The sequence below is a fragment of the Oncorhynchus mykiss genome, chromosome 2 (genome assembly GCF_057628025.1).
Source record: "Oncorhynchus mykiss isolate SJ-2025 chromosome 2, ASM5762802v1, whole genome shotgun sequence".
Taxonomy (NCBI): Eukaryota; Metazoa; Chordata; class Actinopteri; order Salmoniformes; family Salmonidae; genus Oncorhynchus; species Oncorhynchus mykiss.
The window spans coordinates 306,610-330,658 of record NC_143023.1 but is presented as its reverse complement, the minus strand read 5'-3'; the positions used below and the strand labels follow the sequence as shown (position 1 = coordinate 330,658).

The window sequence follows — 24,049 nt, the reverse complement described above, 5'->3', positions numbered from 1 at the left end:
GAGACAGAGAGAGAGAGAGAGACAGAGAGAGAGAGACGGAGAGAGAGAGGTGTAGATACTGCAGAGGACCAGAGGTGTCTTGCTGAAGTCTCTGTCCAGCCGTACTGTGTTTCTGACTGCTGCTCTTTCAGCCTCGGGGTGAAGACGGGGTGTCGGACCAGGTCTACCAGCGACACAGGAACAAGAGAGAGGTGTGGAAGGTGATCTCTGGTCCTCTGTCAATCTTTTTAACGTCATAGAGCAACGCTGGGAAAACTTTTTTCACATCGGGATTATCGGACAGATTGTATTTGGGAACCAATTTTGTTTGTCAAAATCTATTTTGGCGTGTCAGAAAAATATATAGGTCCATTATAATTTATTCTAGTTTTCTAAAATGTTGCCCATCCATGGATCTAGAACATCATGTCTGTAGACTTCTATGACCAATTTTGTTCCTCTCTGAGTTGTTCCTCACCTTAAAGCCTCCCGGCTGTATGTTCCTGCGTGTTTAACCGCTCCTCTCCTGCAGCAGGTCAAGGGGACGTGGATGACCTCTGCAGGGGAGATCCTGGCTCTCCGGAGGGCCCTGCTCAACCCCGTCACGTGTCATCAGTTCCGGCGCTTCGTCTCGCTGAAAGGAGACTTCCTGGAGAATGACGTCCTGTTCTGGCTGGAGGTCCAGAGGTACAAGGTAAGACTGAAACCAAACCTTCTGTTCTGGCTGGAGGTCCAGCTGGTGCTGCTATCTCTGGGGTCTACACTAGGCCTTGGTAATCTGGTGCTGTTATCTCTGGGGTCTACACTGGGCCTTGGTAATCTGGTGCTGCTATCGCTGGGGTCTACACTGGGCCTTGGTAATCTGATGCTGCTATCTCTGGGGTCTACACTGGGCCTTGGTAATCTGGTGCTGCTATCTCTGGGGTCTACACTGGGCCTTGGTAATCTGGTGCTGTTATCTCTGAGGTCTACACTGGGCCTTGGTAATCTGGTGCTGTTATCTCTGGGGTCTACACTGGGCCTTGGTAATCTGGTGCTGCTATCTCTGGGGTCTACACTAGGCCTTGGTAATCTGGTGCTGTTATCTCTGGGGTCTACACTGGGCCTTGGTAATCTGGTGCTGTTATCTCTGGGGTCTACACTGGGCCTTGGTAATCTGGTGCTGCTATCTCTGGGGTCTACACTAGGCCTTGGTAATCTGGTGCTGCTATCTCTGGGGTCTACACTGGGCCTTGGTAATCTGGTGCTGCTATCTCTGGGGTCTACACTGGCCCTTGGTAATCTGGTGCTGCTATCTCTGGGGTCTACACTGGGCCTTGGTAATCTGGTGCTGCTATCTCTGGGGTCTACACTGGGCCTTGGTAATCTGGTACTGTTATCTCTGGGGTCTACACTGGGCATTGGTAATCTGGTGCTGCTATCTCTGGGGTCTACACTGGGCCTTGGTAATCTGGTGCTGTTATCTCTGAGGTCTACACTGGCCCTTGGTAATCTGGTGCTGCTATCTCTGGGGTCTACACTAGGCCTTGGTAATCTGGTGCTGTTATCTCTGAGGTCTACACTGGCCCTTGGTAATCTGGTGCTGCTATCTCTGGGGTCTACACTGGGCCTTGGTAATCTGGTGCTGTTATTTCTGAGGTCTACACTGGGCCTTGGTAATCTGGTGCTGTTATCTCTGAGGTCTACACTGGCCCTTGGTAATCTGGTGCTGCTATCTCTGGGGTCTACACTGGGCCTTGGTAATCTGGTGCTGTTATCTCTGGGGTCTACACTAGGCCTTGGTAATCTGGTGCTGCTATCTCTGGGGTCTACACTGGGCCTTGGTAATCTGGTGCTGCTATCTCTGAGGTGTACACTAGGCCTTGGTAATCTGGTGCTGTTATCTCTGGGGTCTACTCTGGGCCTTGGTAATCTGGTGCTGCTATCTCTGGGGTCTACACTGGGCCTTGGTAATCTGGTGCTGCTATCTCTGAGGTCTACACTAGGCCTTGGTAATCTGGTGCTGCTATCTCTGGGGTCTACACTGGGCCTTGGTAATCTGGTGCTGCTATCTCTGGGGTCTACACTGGGCCTTGGTAATCTGGTGCAGTTATCTCTGAGGTCTACACTGGGCCTTGGTAATCTGGTGCTGCTATCTCTGGGGTCTACACTGGGCCTTGGTAATCTGGTATTGTTATCTCTGAGGTCTACACTGGGCCTTGGTAATCTGGTGCTGTTATCTCTGGGGTCTACACTGGGCCTTGGTAATCTGGTGCTGTTATCTCTGGGGTCTACACTGGGCCTTGGTAATCTGGTGCTGTTATCTCTGGGGTCTACACTGGGCCTTGGTAATCTGGTGCTGTTATCTCTGGGGTCTACACTGGGCCTTGGTAATCTGGTGCTGTTATCTCTGGGGTCTACACTAGGCCTTGGTAATCTGGTGCTGTTATCTCTGGGGTCTACACTGGGCCTTGGTAATCTGGTGCTGTTATCTCTGGGGTCTACACTGGGCCTTGGTAATCTGGTGCTGCTATCTCTGGGGTCTACACTAGGCCTTGGTAATCTGGTGCTGCTATCTCTGGGGTCTACACTGGGCCTTGGTAATCTGGTGCTGCTATCTCTGGGGTCTACACTGGCCCTTGGTAATCTGGTGCTGCTATCTCTGGGGTCTACACTGGGCCTTGGTAATCTGGTGCTGCTATCTCTGGGGTCTACACTGGGCCTTGGTAATCTGGTACTGTTATCTCTGGGGTCTACACTGGGCCTTGGTAATCTGGTGCTGCTATCTCTGGGGTCTACACTGGGCCTTGGTAATCTGGTGCTGTTATCTCTGAGGTCTACACTGGCCCTTGGTAATCTGGTGCTGCTATCTCTGGGGTCTACACTAGGCCTTGGTAATCTGGTGCTGTTATCTCTGAGGTCTACACTGGCCCTTGGTAATCTGGTGCTGCTATCTCTGGGGTCTACACTGGGCCTTGGTAATCTGGTGCTGTTATTTCTGAGGTCTACACTGGGCCTTGGTAATCTGGTGCTGTTATCTCTGAGGTCTACACTGGCCCTTGGTAATCTGGTGCTGCTATCTCTGGGGTCTACACTGGGCCTTGGTAATCTGGTGCTGTTATCTCTGGGGTCTACACTAGGCCTTGGTAATCTGGTGCTGCTATCTCTGGGGTCTACACTGGGCCTTGGTAATCTGGTGCTGCTATCTCTGAGGTGTACACTAGGCCTTGGTAATCTGGTGCTGTTATCTCTGGGGTCTACTCTGGGCCTTGGTAATCTGGTGCTGCTATCTCTGGGGTCTACACTGGGCCTTGGTAATCTGGTGCTGCTATCTCTGAGGTCTACACTAGGCCTTGGTAATCTGGTGCTGCTATCTCTGGGGTCTACACTGGGCCTTGGTAATCTGGTGCTGCTATCTCTGGGGTCTACACTGGGCCTTGGTAATCTGGTGCAGTTATCTCTGAGGTCTACACTGGGCCTTGGTAATCTGGTGCTGCTATCTCTGGGGTCTACACTGGGCCTTGGTAATCTGGTATTGTTATCTCTGAGGTCTACACTGGGCCTTGGTAATCTGGTGCTGTTATCTCTGGGGTCTACACTGGGCCTTGGTAATCTGGTGCTGTTATCTCTGGGGTCTACACTGGGCCTTGGTAATCTGGTGCTGTTATCTCTGGGGTCTACACTGGGCCTTGGTAATCTGGTGCTGTTATCTCTGGGGTCTACACTGGGCCTTGGTAATCTGGTGCTGTTATCTCTGAGGTCTACACTAGGCCTTGGTAATCTGGTGCTGCTATCTCTGGGGTCTACACTAGGCCTTGGTAATCTGGTGCTGTTATCTCTGAGGTCTACACTGGGCCTTGGTAATCTGGTGCTGCTATCTCTGAGGTCTACACTGGGCCTTGGTAATCTGGTGCTGCTATCTCTGGGGTCTACACTGGGCCTTGGTAATCTGGTGCTGTTATCTCTGGGGTCTACACTGGGCCTTGGTAATCTGGTGCTGTTATCTCTGAGGTCTACACTGGGCCTTGGTAATCTGGTGCTGCTATCTCTGGGGTCTACACTGGGCCTTGGTAATCTGGTATTGTTATCTCTGAGGTCTACACTGGGCCTTGGTAATCTGGTGCTGTTATCTCTGGGGTCTACACTGGGCCTTGGTAATCTGGTGCTGTTATCTCTGGGGTCTACACTGGGCCTTGGTAATCTGGTGCTGTTATCTCTGGGGTCTACACTGGGCCTTGGTAATCTGGTGCTGTTATCTCTGGGGTCTACACTGGGCTTTGGTAATCTGGTGCTGTTATCTCTGAGGTCTACACTAGGCCTTGGTAATCTGGTGCTGCTATCTCTGGGGTCTACACTAGGCCTTGGTAATCTGGTGCTGTTATCTCTGAGGTCTACACTGGGCCTTGGTAATCTGGTGCTGCTATCTCTGGGGTCTACACTAGGCCTTGGTAATCTGGTGCTGTTATTTCTGAGGTCTACACTGGGCCTTGGTAATCTGGTGCTGCTATCTCTGGGGTCTACACTGGGCCTTGGTAATCTGGTGCTGCTATCTCTGGGGTCTACACTGGGCCTTGGTAATCTGGTGCTGCTATCTCTGGGGTCTACACTGGGCCTTGGTAATCTGGTGCTGCTATCTCTGGGGTCTACACTGGGCCTTGGTAATCTGGTGCTGCTATCTCTGGGGTCTACACTGGGCCTTGGTAATCTGGTGCTGCTATCTCTGGGGTCTACACTGGGCCTTGGTAATCTGGTGCTGCTATCTCTGAGGTCTACACTGGGCCTTGGTAATCTGGTGCTGCTATCTCTGGGGTCTACACTGGGCCTTGGTAATCTGGTGCTGCTATCTCTGGGGTCTACACTGGGCCTTGGTAATCTGGTGCTGCTATCTCTGAGGTCTACACTGGGCCTTGGTAATCTGGTGCTGTTATCTCTGGGGTCTACACTGGGCCTTGGTAATCTGGTGCTGTTATCTCTGGGGTCTACACTGGGCCTTGGTAATCTGGTGCTGTTATCTCTGGGGTCTACACTGGGCCTTGGTAATCTTCTTGAATGAATAATAGATCTGTCCCCCCATGCCATCTCTCCCTCTCCCTCTCCCCCCATACCATCCCTCCCTCCCTCCCTCTCCCCCATACCATCCCTCCCTCCCTCCCTCTCCCCCATACCATCCCTCCCTCCCTCTCCCTCTCCCCCCCATACCATCCCTCTCTCTCCCTCCCTCCATCCGTCTCTCCCTCTCCCCCCATGCCATCCCTCCCTTTCCCTCCATTCCCCCCCCGATACCATCCCTCCCTCCCTCCCCCCATGCCCCCCCATGCCATCCCTCCCTCCACCCCATGTCATTCCTCCCTCCCCCCATGTCATCCCTCCCCCCATGCCATCCCTCCCTCCCCCCATGTCATCCCTGCCCCCCATGCCATCCCTCCCTCCCCCATGTCATCCCTCCCCCCCATGCCATCCCTCCCTCCCCCCATGCCATCCCTCCCCCATGCCATCATTCCCCCTCCCCCCATTCCATCACCCCCATGCCATTTCCCCCCCCCCATGCCACCCCCCCCATTCCATCCCTCCCCCATCCATCCCTCCCTCTCCCCCTCATCCATCCCTCCCTCTCCCCCCATTTCATCCCTCCCTCTCTCCCATTAGGATCTGTGTCATTCCCACTGTGTGGAGGCTGTAGTCCAGGACAAGGTGTCCACCATCATCAGCTGTTTCATCCAGTCCTCCGTCCCCCCAGCCCTGCAGATAGACATCCCCCAAGAGCAGGCAACACACATCCTGGAGAGGAGGGGGGAGATGGGGCCCTACGTCTTCAGAGAGTCTCAGGTACACAGACAGACAGACAGCCCTGCAGATAGACATCCCCCCAGAGCAGGCAACACACATCCTGGAGAGGAGGGGGGAGATGGGGCCCTACGTCTTCAGAGAGGCTCAGGTACACAGACAGACAGCCCTGCAGATAGACATCCCCCCAGAGCAGGCAACACACATCCTGGAGAGGAGGGGGAGATGACTGACTGACTGACTGACTGACTGACTGACTGACTGACTGACTGACTGCTGACTGACTGACTGACTGACTGACTGACTGACTGACTGGAGTAGATACACCTACTCAGACAGACAGACAGACTGACTGACTGACTGGAGTAGATACACCTACTCAGACAGACTGACTGGAGTAGATACACCTACTCAGACAGACTGACTGACTGACTGACTGGAGTAGATACACCTACTCAGACAGACAGACAGACTGACTGACTGACTGGAGTAGATACACCTACTCAGACAGACTGACTGGAGTAGATACACCTACTCAGACAGACAGACTGACTGACTGACTGGAGTAGATACACCTACTCAGACAGACAGACTGACTGACTGACTCACTGGAGTAGATACACCTACTCAGACAGACAGACAGTGATATACGCTGGGTGTACCAAACATTCCTCTTTCCATGACACACACTGACCAGGTGAATCCAGGTGTGCCATTCAGAGAGTTGAAGGGGAAAGACAAAAGACTGACGTGCCTTTGAAATGGGTTTGGTAGTAGGTGTCAGGAGCACCAGTTTGAATGTATCAAGAACTTCCTGTGTGTATCAAGAATGGTCCACCACTCAAACGACATCCAGCCAACTTGACACGGTATGAAGCATTGGGCCAGCACTCTCTCTCTCTCTGTCTCTCTCTCTCTCTGTCTCTCGCTCTCTCTCGGTCTCTCTGTTTCTGTCTTTGTCTCTGTCTCTCTCTCTCTGTCTTTCTCTCTGTCTCTCTCTGTCTCTCTCTGTTTCTCTCTCTCTCTCTCTGTGTGTAGTAGATGTGTGTGTTCAGTGAGCTACTGAAGCTGTGGCCAGAGTTCCTGTCGTTCAGCAGCGGTGTGCAGGAGGAGGAGGTGTTGCCGCTGTTGCAGAACAGCGTGAACAAACAGAGTGCTAAACTGCAGCGTCTCAGGAGGCGAGAGGAGGAAAAGGAAGTGGAGAGGAGAGCCCAGGAGGAAGTGGAGAGGTTTCCAGAGGAGCATGAGGAGAAACACAAAGGACTACAGGAGAGCAGAGAGCTGCTTTACCCTAGTCAACAGGTACAAACACCTCTTGGTCCTATTCTCTAACTACATGTCTCTTCTATAACAGTGTTCTTGGTCCTATTCTAACTACATGTCTCTATAACAGTTGTCTTGGTCCTATTCTCTAACTACATGTCTCTATAACAGTTGTTTTGGTCCTAATCTAACTACATGTCTCTAACAGTTGTCTTGGTCCTAATCTAACTACATGTCTCTTCTATAACAGTTGCCTTGGTCCTAATCTAACTACATGTCTCTTCTATAACAGTTGTCTTGGTCCTAATCTAACTACATGTCTCTATAACAGTTGTCTTGGTCCTATTCTAACTACATGTCTCTTCTATAACAGTTGTCTTGGTCCTATTCTCTAACTACATGTCTCTATAACAGTTGTCTTGGTCCTAATCTAACTACATGTCTCTATAACAGTTGTCTTGGTACTATTCTCTAACTACATGTCTCTATAACAGTGTTCTTGGTCCTAATCTAACTACATGTCTCTATAACAGTTGTCTTGTTCCTAATCTCTAACTACATGTCTCTATAACAGTTGTCTTGTTCCTAATCTCTAACTACATGTCTCTATAACAGCTGTCTTGGTCCTATTCTAACTACATGTCTCTATAACAGCTGTCTTGGTCCTACTCTAAATACATGGTCGCCCTGGAGAGAGAGGAGGTGCTGCTGAGGAGACAGGAACTCCCCTCCTCCACTGGGACAGGTAGGTCTGGTCCTCTCTACAGTATATTACAGTCTGGTCCTCTCTACAGTATATTACAGTCTGGTCCTCTCTACAGTATATTACAGTCTGGTCCTCTCTACAGTATATAACAGTCTGGTCCTCTCTACAGTATATTACAGTCTGGTCCTCTCTACAGTCTGGTCCTCTCTACTGTATATTACAGTCTGGTCCTCTCTACAGTATATTACAGTCTGGTCCTCTCTACAGTATATTACAGTCTGGTCCTCTCTACAGTATATTACAGTCTGGTCCTCTCTACAGTATATTACAGTCTGGTCCTCTCTACAGTATATTACAGTCTGGTCCTCTCTACAGTATATTACAGTCTGGTCCCCTCTACAGTATATTACAGTCTGGTCCTCTCTACAGTATATTACAGTCTGGTCCTCTCTACAGTATATTACAGTACAGTCTGGTCCTCTCTACAGTATATTACAGTCTGGTCCTCTCTACAGTATATTACAGTCTGGTCCTCTCTACAGTATATTACAGTCTGGTCCTCTCTACAGTATATTACAGTCTGGTCCTCTCTACAGTATATTACAGTCTGGTCCTCTCTACAATATATTACAGTCTGGTCCTCTCTACAGTATATTACAGTCTGGTCCTCTCTACAGTATATTACAGTCTGGTCCTCTCTACAGTATATTACAGTACAGTCTGGTCCTCTCTACAGTATATTACAGTCTGGTCCTCTCTACAGTATATTACAGTCTGGTCCTCTCTACAGTATATTACAGTACAGTCTGGTCCTCTCTACAGTATAGTACAGTCTGGTCCTCTCTACAGTATATTACAGTCTGGTCCTCTCTACAGTATATTACAGTCTGGTCCTCTCTACAGTATATTACAGTCTGGTCCTCTCTACAGTATAGTACAGTCTGGTCCTCTCTACAGTATATTACAGTCTGGTCCTCTCTACAGTATATTACAGTACAGTCTGGTCCTCTCTACAGTATATTACAGTCTGGTCCTCTCTACAGTATATTACAGTCTGGTCCTCTCTACAATATATTACAGTCTGGTCCTCTCTACAGTATATTACAGTCTGGTCCTCTCTACAGTATATTACAGTCTGGTCCTCTCTGCAGTATATTACAGTCTGGTCCTCTCTACAGTATATTACAGTCTGGTCCTCTCTACAGTATATTACAGTCTGGTCCTCTCTACAGTATATTACAGTCTGGTCCTCTCTACAGTATATTACAGTCTGGTCCTCTCTACAGTATATTACAGTACAGTCTGGTCCTCTCTACAGTATATTACAGTCTGGTCCTCTCTACAGTATATTACAGTCTGGTCCTCTCTACAGTATATTACAGTCTGGTCCTCTCTACAGTATATTACAGTCTGGTCCTCTCTACAGTATATTACAGTCTGGTCCTCTCTACAGTATATTACAGTCTGGTCCTCTCTACAGTATATTACAGTCTGGTCCTCTCTACAGTATATTACAGTCTGGTCCTCTCTACAGTATATTACAGTACAGTCTGGTCCTCTCTACAGTATATTACAGTCTGGTCCTCTCTACAGTATATTACAGTACAGTCTGGTCCTCTCTACAGTATATTACAGTCTGGTCCTCTCTACAGTATATTACAGTCTGGTCCTCTCTACAGTATATTACAGTCTGGTCCTCTCTACAGTATAGTACAGTCTGGTCCTCTCTACAATATATTACAGTCTGGTCCTCTCTACAGTATATTACAGTCTGGTCCTCTCTACAGTATATTAGTCTGGTCCTCTCTACAGTATATTACAGTACAGTCTGGTCCTCTCTACATTACAGTCTGGTCCTCTCTACAGTATATTACAGTCTGGTCCTCTCTACAGTATATTAGTCTGGTCCTCTCTACAGTATATTACAGTACAGTCTGGTCCTCTCTACAGTACAGTCTGGTCCTCTCTACAGTATATTACAGTCTGGTCCTCTCTACAGTATATTACAGTACAGTCTGGTCCTCTCTACAGTATATTACAGTCTGGTCCACTCTACAGTATATTACAGTCTGGTCCTCTCTACAGTATATTACAGTCTGGTCCTCTCTACAGTATATTACAGTCTGGTCCTCTCTACAGTATATTACAGTCTGGTCCTCTCTACAGTATAGTACAGTCTGGTCCTCTCTACAGTATAGTACAGTCTGGTCCTCTCTACAGTATATTACAGTACAGTCTGGTCCTCTCTACAGTATATTACAGTCTGGTCCTCTCTACAGTATATTACAGTCTGGTCCTCTCTACAGTATATTACAGTCTGGTCCTCTCTACAGTATATTACAGTCTGGTCCTCTCTACAGTATATTACAGTCTGGTCCCCTCTACAGTATATTACAGTCTGGTCCTCTCTACAGTATATTACAGTCTGGTCCTCTCTACAGTATATTACAGTACAGTCTGGTCCTCTCTACAGTATATTACAGTCTGGTCCTCTCTACAGTATATTACAGTCTGGTCCTCTCTACAGTATATTACAGTCTGGTCCTCTCTACAGTATATTACAGTCTGGTCCTCTCTACAGTATATTACAGTCTGGTCCTCTCTACAATATATTACAGTCTGGTCCTCTCTACAGTATATTACAGTCTGGTCCTCTCTACAGTATATTACAGTCTGGTCCTCTCTACAGTATATTACAGTACAGTCTGGTCCTCTCTACAGTATATTACAGTCTGGTCCTCTCTACAGTATATTACAGTCTGGTCCTCTCTACAGTATATTACAGTACAGTCTGGTCCTCTCTACAGTATAGTACAGTCTGGTCCTCTCTACAGTATATTACAGTCTGGTCCTCTCTACAGTATATTACAGTCTGGTCCTCTCTACAGTATATTACAGTCTGGTCCTCTCTACAGTATAGTACAGTCTGGTCCTCTCTACAGTATATTACAGTCTGGTCCTCTCTACAGTATATTACAGTACAGTCTGGTCCTCTCTACAGTATATTACAGTCTGGTCCTCTCTACAGTATATTACAGTCTGGTCCTCTCTACAATATATTACAGTCTGGTCCTCTCTACAGTATATTACAGTCTGGTCCTCTCTACAGTATATTACAGTACAGTCTGGTCCTCTCTACAGTATATTACAGTCTGGTCCTCTCTACAGTATATTACAGTCTGGTCCTCTCTACAGTATATTACAGTCTGGTCCTCTCTACAGTATATTACAGTCTGGTCCTCTCTACAGTATATTACAGTCTGGTCCTCTCTACAGTATATTACAGTACAGTCTGGTCCTCTCTACAGTATATTACAGTCTGGTCCTCTCTACAGTATATTACAGTCTGGTCCTCTCTACAGTATATTACAGTCTGGTCCTCTCTACAGTATATTACAGTCTGGTCCTCTCTACAGTATATTACAGTCTGGTCCTCTCTACAGTATATTACAGTCTGGTCCTCTCTACAGTATATTACAGTCTGGTCCTCTCTACAGTATATTACAGTCTGGTCCTCTCTACAGTATATTACAGTACAGTCTGGTCCTCTCTACAGTATATTACAGTCTGGTCCTCTCTACAGTATATTACAGTCTGGTCCTCTCTACAGTATATTACAGTCTGGTCCTCTCTACAGTATATTACAGTCTGGTCCTCTCTACAGTATATTACAGTCTGGTCCTCTCTACAGTATAGTACAGTCTGGTCCTCTCTACAGTATAGTACAGTCTGGTCCTCTCTACAGTATATTACAGTACAGTCTGGTCCTCTCTACAGTATATTACAGTCTGGTCCTCTCTACAGTATATTATAATTCTGGTCCTCTCTACAGTATATTACAGTCTGGTCCTCTCTACAGTATATTACAGTCTGGTCCTCTCTACAGTATATTACAGTCTGGTCCTCTCTACAGTATATTACAGTCTGGTCCTCTCTACAGTATATTACAGTCTGGTCCTCTCTACAGTATAGTACAGTCTGGTCCTCTCTACAGTATAGTACAGTCTGGTCCTCTCTACAATACATTACAGTCTGGTCCTCTCTACAGTATATTACAGTCTGGTCCTCTCTACAGTATATTACAGTCTGGTCCTCTCTGCAGTATATTACAGTCTGGTCCTCTCTACAGTATATTACAGTCTGGTCCTCTCTACAGTATATTACAGTCTGGTCCTCTCTACAGTATATTACAGTCTGGTCCTCTCTACAGTATAGTACAGTCTGGTCCTCTCTACAATATATTACAGTCTGGTCCTCTCTACAGTATATTACAGTCTGGTCCTCTCTACAGTATATTACAGTCTGGTCCTCTCTACAGTATATTACAGTCTGGTCCTCTCTACAGTATATTACAGTCTGGTCCTCTCTACAGTATAGTACAGTCTGGTCCTCTCTACAATATATTACAGTCTGGTCCTCTCTACAGTATATTACAGTCTGGTCCTCTCTACAGTATATTAGTCTGGTCCTCTCTACAGTATATTACAGTACAGTCTGGTCCTCTCTACATTACAGTCTGGTCCTCTCTACAGTATATTACAGTCTGGTCCTCTCTACAGTATATTAGTCTGGTCCTCTCTACAGTATATTACAGTACAGTCTGGTCCTCTCTACAGTACAGTCTGGTCCTCTCTACAGTATATTACAGTCTGGTCCTCTCTACAGTATATTACAGTACAGTCTGGTCCTCTCTACAGTATATTACAGTCTGGTCCTCTCTACAGTATATTACAGTCTGGTCCTCTCTACAGTATATTACAGTCTGGTCCTCTCTACAGTATATTACAGTCTGGTCCTCTCTACAGTATATTACAGTCTGGTCCTCTCTACAGTATAGTACAGTCTGGTCCTCTCTACAGTATAGTACAGTCTGGTCCTCTCTACAGTATATTACAGTACAGTCTGGTCCTCTCTACAGTATATTACAGTCTGGTCCTCTCTACAGTATATTACAGTCTGGTCCTCTCTACAGTATATTACAGTCTGGTCCTCTCTACAGTATATTACAGTCTGGTCCTCTCTACAGTATATTACAGTCTGGTCCTCTCTACAGTATATTACAGTCTGGTCCTCTCTACAGTATATTACAGTCTGGTCCTCTCTACAGTATAGTACAGTCTGGTCCTCTCTACAGTATAGTACAGTCTGGTCCTCTCTACAATATATTACAGTCTGGTCCTCTCTACAGTATATTACAGTCTGGTCCTCTCTACAGTATATTACAGTCTGGTCCTCTCTGCAGTATATTACAGTCTGGTCCTCTCTACAGTATATTACAGTCTGGTCCTCTCTACAGTATATTACAGTCTGGTCCTCTCTACAGTATATTACAGTCTGGTCCTCTCTACAGTATATTACAGTCTGGTCCTCTCTACAGTATATTACAGTACAGTCTGGTCCTCTCTACAGTATATTACAGTCTGGTCCTCTCTACAGTATATTACAGTCTGGTCCTCTCTACAGTATATTACAGTCTGGTCCTCTCTACAGTATATTACAGTCTGGTCCTCTCTACAGTATATTACAGTCTGGTCCTCTCTACAGTATATTACAGTCTGGTCCTCTCTACAGTATATTACAGTCTGGTCCTCTCTACAGTATATTACAGTACAGTCTGGTCCTCTCTACAGTATATTACAGTCTGGTCCTCTCTACAGTATATTACAGTACAGTCTGGTCCTCTCTACAGTATATTACAGTCTGGTCCTCTCTACAGTATATTACAGTCTGGTCCTCTCTACAGTATAGTACAGTCTGGTCCTCTCTACAATATATTACAGTCTGGTCCTCTCTACAGTATATTACAGTCTGGTCCTCTCTACAGTATATTAGTCTGGTCCTCTCTACAGTATATTACAGTACAGTCTGGTCCTCTCTACATTACAGTCTGGTCCTCTCTACAGTATATTACAGTCTGGTCCTCTCTACAGTATATTAGTCTGGTCCTCTCTACAGTATATTACAGTACAGTCTGGTCCTCTCTACAGTACAGTCTGGTCCTCTCTACAGTATATTACAGTCTGGTCCTCTCTACAGTATATTACAGTACAGTCTGGTCCTCTCTACAGTATATTACAGTCTGGTCCTCTCTACAGTATATTACAGTCTGGTCCTCTCTACAGTATATTACAGTCTGGTCCTCTCTACACTATATTACAGTCTGGTCCTCTCTACAGTATATTACAGTCTGGTCCTCTCTACAGTATAGTACAGTCTGGTCCTCTCTACAGTATAGTACAGTCTGGTCCTCTCTACAGTATATTACAGTACAGTCTGGTCCTCTCTACAGTATATCACAGTCTGGTCCTCTCTACAGTATATTACAGTCTGGTCCTCTCTACAGTATATTACAGTCTGGTCCTCTCTACGGTATATTACAGTCTGGTCCTCTCTACAGTATATTACAGTCTGGTCCTCTCTACAGTATATTACAGTCTGGTCCTCTCTACAGTATATTACAGTCTGGTCCTCTCTACAGTATAGTACAGTCTGGTCCTCTCTACAGTATAGTACAGTCTGGTCCTCTCTACAGTATAGTACAGTCTGGTCCTCTCTACAGTATATTACAGTCTGGTCCTCTCTACAGTATAGTACAGTCTGGTCCTCTCTACAGTATATTACAGTCTGGTCCTCTCTACAGTATATTACAGTCTGGTCCTCTCTACAGTATATTACAGTCTGGTCCTCTCTACAGTATAGTACAGTCTGGTCCTCTCTACAGTATAGTACAGTCTGGTCCTCTCTACAGTATAGTACAGTCTGGTCCTCTCTACAGTATATTACAGTCTGGTCCTCTCTACAGTATAGTACAGTCTGGTCCTCTCTACAGTATAGTACAGTCTGGTCCTCTCTACAGTATAGTACAGTCTGGTCCTCTCTACAGTATATTACAGTCTGGTCCTCTCTACAGTATAGTACAGTCTGGTCCTCTCTACAGTATAGTACAGTCTGGTCCTCTCTACAGTATAGTACAGTCTGGTCCTCTCTACAGTATATTACAGTCTGGTCCTCTCTACAGTATATTACAGTCTGGTCCTCTCTACAGTATAGTACAGTCTGGTCCTCTCTACAGTATAGTACAGTCTGGTCCTCTCTACAGTATATTACAGTCTGGTCCCCTCTACAGTATATTACAGTCTGGTCCTCTCTACAGTATATTACAGTCTGGTCCCCTCTACAGTATATTACAGTCTGGTCCTCTCTACAGTATATTACAGTCTGGTCCTCTCTACAGTATATTACAGTCTGGTCCTCTCTACAGTATATTACAGTCTGGTCCTCTCTACAGTATATTACAGTACAGTCTGGTCCCCTCTACAGTATATTACAGTACAGTCTGGTCCTCTCTACAGTATATTACAGTCTGGTCCTCTCTACAGTATATTACAGTCTGGTCCTCTCTACAGTATATTACAGTCTGGTCCTCTCTACAGTATATTACAGTCTGGTCCTCTCTACAGTATATTACAGTCTGGTCCTCTCTACAGTATAGTACAGTCTGGTCCTCTCTACAGTATAGTACAGTCTGGTCCTCTCTACAGTATATTACAGTCTGGTCCTCTCTACAGTATATTACAGTCTGGTCCTCTCTACAGTATAGTACAGTCTGGTCCTCTCTACAGTATATTACAGTCTGGTCCTCTCTACAGTATATTACAGTCTGGTCCTCTCTACAGTATATTACAGTCTGGTCCTCTCTACAGTATATTACAGTCTGGTCCTCTCTACAGTATATTACAGTCTGGTCCTCTCTACAGTATATTACAGTCTGGTCCTCTCTACAGTATATTACAGTCTGGTCCTCTCTACAGTATATTACAGTCTGGTCCTCTCTACAGTATATTACAGTCTGGTCCTCTCTACAGTATATTACAGTACAGTCTGGTCCTCTCTACAGTATATTACAGTACAGTCTGGTCCTCTCTACAGTATATTACAGTCTGGTCCTCTCTACAGTATATTACAGTCTGGTCCTCTCTACAGTATATTACAGTCTGGTCCTCTCTACAGTATATTACAGTCTGGTCCTCTCTACAGTATAGTACAGTCTGGTCCTCTCTACAGTATATTACAGTCTGGTCCTCTCTACAGTATATTACAGTCTGGTCCTCTCTACAGTATATTACAGTACAGTCTGGTCCTCTCTACAATATATTACAGTCTGGTCCTCTCTACAGTATATTACAGTCTGGTCCTCTCTACAGTATATTACAGTACAGTCTGGTCCTCTCTACAATATATTACAGTCTGGTCCTCTCTACAGTATATTACAGTACAGTCTGGTCCTCTCTACAATATATTACAGGCTGGTCCTCTCTACAGTATATTACAGTCTGGTCCTCTCTACAGTATATTACAGTCTGGTCCTCTCTACAGTATATTACAGTCTGGTCCTCTCTACAGTATAGTACAGTCTGGTCCTCTCTACAGTATATTACAGTCTGGTCCTCTCTACAGTATATTACAGTACAGTCTGGTCCTCTCTACAGTATATTACAGTACAGTCTGGTCCTCTCTACAATATATTACAGTCTGGTCCTCTCTACAGTATATTACAGTCTGGTCCTCTCTACAGTATATTACAGTACTGTCTGGTCCTCTCTACAATATATTACAGTCTGGTCCTCTCTACAGTATATTACAGTACAGTCTGGTCCTCTCTACAATATATTACAGTCTGGTCCTCTCTACAGTATATTACAGTCTGGTCCTCTCTACAGTATATTACAGTACAGTCTGGTCCTCTCTACAGTATATTACAGTACAGTCTGGTCCTCTCTACAGTATAGTACAGTCTGGTCCTCTCTACAGTATATTACAGTCTGGTCCTCTCTACAGTATATTACAGTCTGGTCCTCTCTACAGTATATTACAGTCTGGTCCTCTCTACAATATATTACAGTCTGGTCCTCTCTACAGTATATTACAGTCTGGTCCTCTCTACAGTATATTACAGTCTGGTCCTCTCTACAGTATATTACAGTCTGGTCCTCTCTACAGTATATTACAGTCTGGTCCTCTCTACAGTACATTACAGTCTGGTCCTCTCTACAGTATATTACAGTCTGGTCCTCTCTACAGTATATTACAGTCTGGTCCTCTCTACAGTATATTACAGTCTGGTCCTCTCTACAGTATAGTACAGTCTGGTCCTCTCTACAGTATATTACAGTCTGGTCCTCTCTACAGTATATTACAGTCTGGTCCTCTCTACAGTATATTACAGTCTGGTCCTCTCTACAGTATATTACAGTCTGGTCCTCTCTACAGTACAGTACAGTCTGGTCCTCTCTACAGTATATTACAGTACAGTCTGGTCCTCTCTACAGTATATTACAGTCTGGTCCTCTCTACAGTATATTACAGTCTGGTCCTCTCTACAGTACAGTACAGTCTGGTCCTCTCTACAGTATATTACAGTACAGTCTGGTCCTCTCTACAGTATATTACAGTCTGGTCCTCTCTACAGTATATTACAGTCTGGTCCTTTCTACAGTATATTACAGCCTGTCCTCTCTACAATACAGGACAATCTGGTCCTCTCTACAGTATATTACAGTCTGGTCCTCTCTACAGTATATTACAGTCTGGTCCTCTCTACAGTATATTACAGTCTGGTCCTCTCTACAGTATATTACAGTCTGGTCCTCTCTACAGTATATTACAGTCTGGTCCTCTCTACAGTATATTACAGTCTGGTCCTCTCTACAGTATATTACAGTCTGGTCCTCTCTACAGTATATTACAGTCTGGTCCTCTCTACAGTATATTACAGTCTGGTCCTCTCTACAGTATGTTACAGTACAGTACAGTCTGGTCCTCTCTACAGTATATTACAGTACAGTCTGGTCCTCTCTACAGTATATTACAGTCTGGTCCTCTCTACAGTATATTACAGTCTGGTCCTCTCTACAGTATATTACAGTCTGGTCCTCTCTACAGTATATTACAGTCTGGTCCTCTCTGCAGTATATTACAGTCTGGTCCTCTCTACAGTATATTACAGTCTGGTCCTCTCTACAGTATATTACAGTCTGGTCCTCTCTACAATATATTACAGTCTGGTCCTCTCTACAGTATATTACAGTCTGGTCCTCTCTACAGTATATTACAGTCTGGTCCTCTCTACAGTATATTACAGTCTGGTCCTCTCTACAGTATAGTACAGTCTGGTCCTCTCTACAGTATATTACAGTCTGGTCCTCTCTACAGTATATTACAGGACAGTCTGGTCCTCTCTACAGTATATTACAGTACAGTCTGGTCCTCTCTACAGTATATTACAGTCTGGTCCTCTCTACAGTATATTACAGTCTGGTCCTCTCTACAGTATAGTACAGTCTGGTCCTCTCTACAGTATATTACAGTCTGGTCCTCTCTACAATATATTACAGTCTGGTCCTCTCTACAGTATATTACAGTCTGGTCCTCTCTACAATATATTACAGTCTGGTCCTCTCTACAGTATATGACAGTCTGGTCCTTTCTACAGTATATTACAGTCTGGTCCTCTCTACAGTATATTACAGTCTGGTCCTCTCTACAATATATTACAGTCTGGTCCTCTCTACAGTATATTACAGTCTGGTCCTCTCTACAATATATTACAGTCTGGTCCTCTCTACAGTATATTACAGTCTGGTCCTCTCTACAATATATTACAGTCTGGTCCTCTCTACAGTATAGTTCAGTCTGGTCCTCTCTACAGTATATTACAGTACAGTCTGGTCCTCTCTACAGTATATTACAGTCTGGTCCTCTCGACAGTATATTACAGTCTGGTCCTCTCTACAGTACAGTACAGTCTGGTCCTCTCTACAGTAAATTACAGTACAGTCTGGTCCTCTCTACAGTACAGTACAGTCTGGTCCTCTCTACAGTATATTACAGTCTGGTCCTCTCTACAGTATATTACAGTCTGGTCCTCTCTACAGTATATTACAGTCTGGTCCTCTCTACAGTATATTACAGTCTGGTCCTCTCTACAGTATATTACAGTCTGGTCCTCTCTACAGTATATTACAGTCTGGTCCTCTCTACAGTATATTACAGTCTGGTCCTCTCTACAGTATATTACAGTCTGGTCCTCTCTACAGTATAGTACAGTCTGGTCCTCTCTACAATATATTACAGTCTGGTCCTCTCTACAGTATATTACAGTCTGGTCCTCTCTACAGTATATTACAGTCTGGTCCTCTCTACAGTATAGTACAGTCTGGTCCTCTCTACAGTATATTACAGTCTGGTCCTCTCTACAATATATTACAGTCTGGTCCTCTCTACAGTATATTACAGTACAGTCTGGTCCTCTCTACAGTATATTACAGTCTGGTCCTCTCTACAGTATATTACAGTCTGGTCCTCTCTACAGTATATTACAGTCTGGTCCTCTCTACAGTATATTACAGTCTGGTCCTCTCTACAGTATAGTACAGTCTGGTCCTCTCTACAGTATATTACAGTCTGGTCCTCTCTACAGTATATTACAGTACAGTCTGGTCCTCTCTACAGTATATTACAGTCTGGTCCTCTCTACAGTATAGTACAGTCTGGTCCTCTCTACAGTATATTACAGTCTGGTCCTCTCTACAGTATAGTACAGTCTGGTCCTCTCTACAGTATATTACAGTCTGGTCCTCTCTACAGTATATTACAGTCTGGTCCTCTCTACAGTATATTACAGTACAGTCTGGTCCTCTCTACAGTATATTACAGTCTGGTCCTCTCTACAGTATATTACAGTCTGGTCCTCTCTACAGTATAGTACAGTCTGGTCCTCTCTACAGTACATTACAGTCTGGTCCTCTCTACAGTATATTACAGTCTGGTCCTCTCTACAGTATATTACAGTCTGGTTCTCTCTACAGTATATTACAGTCTGGTCCTCTCTACAGTATAGTACAGTCTGGTCCTCTCTACAGTATAGTACAGTCTGGTCCTCTCTACAGTATAGTACAGTCTGGTCCTCTCTACAGTATATTACAGTCTGGTCCTCTCTACAGTATATTGCAGTCTGGTCCTCTCTACAGTATATTACAGTCTGGTCCTCTCTACAGTACAGGACAGTCTGGTCCTCTCTACAATACAGGACAGTCTGGTCCTCTCTACAGTATATTACAGTCTGGTCCTCTCTACAGTATATTACAGTCTGGTCCTCTCTACAGTATAGTACAGTCTGGTCCTCTCTGCAGTATATTACAGTCTGGTCCTCTCTACAGTATAGTACAGTCTGGTCCTCTCTACAGTATATTACAGTCTGGTCCTCTCTACAGTATATTACAGTACAGTCTGGTCCTCTCTGCAGTATATTACAGTCTGGTCCTCTCTACAGTATATTACAGTCTGGTCCTCTCTACAGTACATTACAGTCTGGTCCTCTCTACAGTATAGTACAGTCTGGTCCTCTCTACAGTATATTACAGTCTGGTCCTCTCTACAGTATATTACAGTACAGTCTGGTCCTCTCTACAGTATATTACAGTCTGGTCCTCTCTACAGTATATTACAGTACAGTCTGGTCCTCTCTACAGTATATTACAGTCTGGTCCTCTCTACAGTATATTACAGTACAGTCTGGTCCTCTCTACAGTATATTACAGTCTGGTCCTCTCTACAGTATATTACAGTCTGGTCCTCTCTGCAGTATATTACAGTCTGGTCCTCTCTACAGTATATTACAGTCTGGTCCTCTCTACAGTATATTACAGTCTGGTCCTCTCTACAGTATATTACAGTCTGGTCCTCTCTACAGTATATTACAGTCTGGTCCTCTCTGCAGTATATTACAGTCTGGTCCTCTCTACAGTATATTACAGTACAGTCTGGTCCTCTCTACAGTACATTACAGTCTGGTCCTCTCTACAGTATATTACAGTCTGGTCCTCTCTACAGTATATTACAGTACAGTCTGGTCCTCTCTACAATATATTACAGTCTGGTCCTCTCTACAGTATATTACAGTCTGGTCCTCTCTACAGTATATTACAGTCTGGTCCTCTCTACAGTATATTACAGTCTGGTCCTCTCTACAGTATATTACAGTCTGGTCCTCTCTACAGTATATTACAGTCTGGTCCTCTCTACAGTATATTACAGCTATGGCCCATTAACAGATGGTTCTCTACAGCACTACACAGGTTCCCTAGTGTGTCTGTTGTTAATGCGCGGTAGTTTGTCCGTTAGCTGTATCCATCTCAGACCTTGTGGCTGTAGTAATGATCTAAGACCTTGTGGCTGAAGTAATGATCTCCGACCTTGTGGCTGTAGTAGTATTTCCACATAGAAATGTGGACCTTCTGTCTACATAGAAACATGGACCTTCTGTCTACATATGGACCTTCTGTCTACATATAAACGTGGACCTTCTGTCTACATAGAAACATGGACCTTCTGTCTACATAGAAACATGGACCTTCTGTCTACATATGGACCTTCTGTCTACATAGAAACGTGGACCTTCTGTCTACATATTGACCTTCTGTCTACATAGAAACGTGGACCTTCTGTCTACATATGGACCTTCTGTCTACATAGAAACGTGGACCTTCTGTCTACATAGAAACATGGACCTTCTGTCTACATAGAAACGTGGGCCTTCTGTCTACATATGGACCTTCTGTCTACATATGGACCTTCTGTCTACATATGGACCTTCTGACTACATAGAAACATGGACCTTCTGTCTACATGGAAACGTGGACCTTCTGTCTACATATGGACCTTCTGTCTACATGTGGACCTTCTGTCTACATATGGACCTTCTGTCTGCAAAGAAACATGGACCTTCTGTCTACATAGAAACGTGGACCTTCTGTCTACATATGGACCATCTGTCTACATATGGACCTTCTTTCTACATAGAAACATGGACCTTCTGTATGTGGAGCTTTGAGACAAATCTCGTGATTCACAATGGAAGGCTCTGCTCCTGGTTCAGAAGGTTTTCTGTAGGAGGGGAAGAATAAGTCAGCGCTGTCTGTCCTCACATTGAAGAGTCAGTCAGCGCTGTCTGTCCTCACATTGAAGAGTCAGTCAGCGCTGTCTGTCCTCACATTGAAGAGTCAGTCAGCGCTGTCTGTCCTCACATTGAAGAGTCAGTCAGCGCTGTCTGTCCTCACATTGAAGAGTCAGTCAGCGCTGTCTGTCCTCACATTGAAGAGTCAGTCAGCGCTGTCTGTCCTCACGTTGAAGAGTCAGTCAGCGCTGTCTGTCCTCACGTTGAAGAGTCAGTCAGCGCTGTCTGTCCTCACGTTGAAGAGTCAGTCAGCGCTGTCTGTCCTCACGTTGAAGAGTCAGTCAGCGCTGTCTGTCCTCACGTTGAAGAGTCAGTCAGCGCTGTCTGTCCTCACGTTGAAGAGTCAGTCAGCGCTGTCTGTCCTCACGTTGAAGAGTCAGTCAGCGCTGTCTGTCCTCACGTTGAAGAGTCAGTCAGCGCTGTCTGTCCTCACGTTGAAGAGTCAGTCAGCGCTGTCTGTCCTCACGTTGAAGAGTCAGTCAGCGCTGTCTGTCCTCACGTTGAAGAGTCAGTCAGCGCTGTCTGTCCTCACATTGAAGAGTCAGTCAGCGCTGTCTGTCCTCACATTGAAGAGTCAGTCAGCGCTGTCTGTCCTCACATTGAAGAGTCAGTCAGCGCTGTCTGTCCTCACATTGAAGAGTCAGTCAGCGCTGTCTGTCCTCACATTGAAGAGTCAGTCAGCGCTGTCTGTCCTCACATTGAAGAGTCAGTCAGCGCTGTCTGTCCTCACATTGAAGAGTCAGTCAGCGCTGTCTGTCCTCACATTGAAGAGTCAGTCAGCGCTGTCTGTCCTCACATTGAAGAGTCAGTCAGCGCTGTCTGTCCTCACGTTGAAGAGTCAGTCAGCGCTGTCTGTCCTCACGTTGAAGAGTCAGTCAGCGCTGTCTGTCCTCACGTTGAAGAGTCAGTCAGCGCTGTCTGTCCTCACGTTGAAGAGTCAGTCAGCGCTGTCTGTCCTCACGTTGAAGAGTCAGTCAGCGCTGTCTGTCCTCACGTTGAAGAGTCAGTCAGCGCTGTCTGTCCTCACGTTGAAGAGTCAGTCAGCGCTGTCTGTCCTCACGTTGAAGAGTCAGTCAGCGCTGTCTGTCCTCACGTTGAAGAGTCAGTCAGCGCTGTCTGTCCTCACGTTGAAGAGTCAGTCAGCGCTGTCTGTCCTCACGTTGAAGAGTCAGTCAGCGCTGTCTGTCCTCACATTGAAGAGTCAGTCAGCGCTGTCTGTCCTCACATTGTAAAATCACACCTGTAGTTTGACTGACGGCGCTTAACGACCACAACAATAAGTCTACTCTCCTCCTCTCTTGTCCTCCAGACTCGTCCTCTGCCCACAGTCGGAAGTCAAAGGGCAGCAGACACTCCCGACAGAGCCAACACCAGACCCAGCAGAGCTCTATCGTCTCCCCCAGGACAGAGCCAACACCAGGCCCAGCAGAGCTCTAACGTCTCCCCCAGGACAGAGCCAACACCAGACCCAGCAGAGTTCTAACGTCTCCCCCAGGACAGAGCCAACACCAGACCCAGCAGAGCTCTAACGTCTCCCCCAGGACAGAGCCAACACCAGACCCAGCAGAGCTCTATCGTCTCCCCCAGGACAGAGCCAACACCAGACCCAGCAGAGCTCTATCGTCTCCCCCAGGACAGAGCCAACACCAGGCCCAGCAGAGCTCTATCGTCTCCCCCAGGACAGAGCCAACACCAGGCCCAGCAGAGCTCTATCGTCTCCCCCAGGACAGAGCCAACACTAGGCCCAACAGAGCTCTAACATCTCCCCCAGGACAGAGCCAACACCAGACCCAGCAGAGCTCTATCGTCTCCCCCAGGACAGAGCCAACACCAGGCCCAACAGAGCTCTAACGTCTCCCCCAGGACAGAGCCAACACCAGGCCCAACAGAGCTCTATCGTCTCCCCCAGGACAGAGCCAACACCAGGCCCAGCAGAGCTCTATCGTCTCCCCCAGGACAGAGCCAACACCAGACCCAGCAGAGCTCTAACGTCTCCCCCAGACAACACCAGGCCCAGCAGAGCTCTATCATCTCCCCCAGCCAACACCAGGCCCAGCAGAGCTCTATCGTCTCCCCCAGGACAGAGCCAACACCAGGCCCAGCAGAGCTCCAACGTCTCCCCCAGGACAGACAATGGGCTTGTTTGAGTGGTAAGCCTGAAGCAAACCGACTGCAGACGATCGTGGAGAAATGAATTCTGGGAAGGTGCATCTGTTTCAGCGTTAAGTCTGATACTCACGTGACTTTCCAACATGGCAGTGTTGTTGTCAGAAAAGTTGTTTGTTTGTAGAAATAAATGTCTCTATCCCCATATCACTGTAAAT

At 46.0% G+C, this 24,049-nt stretch overlaps 1 protein-coding gene across 3 annotated transcripts in view; it reads left to right on the top strand.

Moving 5' to 3' along the window:
• LOC110510416 (regulator of G protein signaling 22) overlaps positions 1–24,049 on the top strand; it is an 83,728-nt gene extending 59,679 nt beyond the window's left edge. Inside the window, exons 17-22 of one of the 3 annotated variants that reach the window (XM_090215706.1) lie at positions 132–191; positions 512–673; positions 5,605–5,784; positions 6,784–7,044; positions 7,660–7,750; positions 23,035–24,049. In XM_090215706.1, the coding sequence (XP_090071832.1) occupies positions 132–191; positions 512–673; positions 5,605–5,784; positions 6,784–7,044; positions 7,660–7,750; positions 23,035–23,162 (882 nt within the window). In that variant the 3' untranslated portion in view covers positions 23,163–24,049. Of the gene's footprint in view, positions 1–131; positions 201–511; positions 674–5,604; positions 5,894–6,783; positions 7,045–7,659; positions 7,751–23,034 lie in introns of those variants that run through there. The other 2 variants (XM_090215703.1, XM_090215710.1) reach the window with 2 other exon arrangements.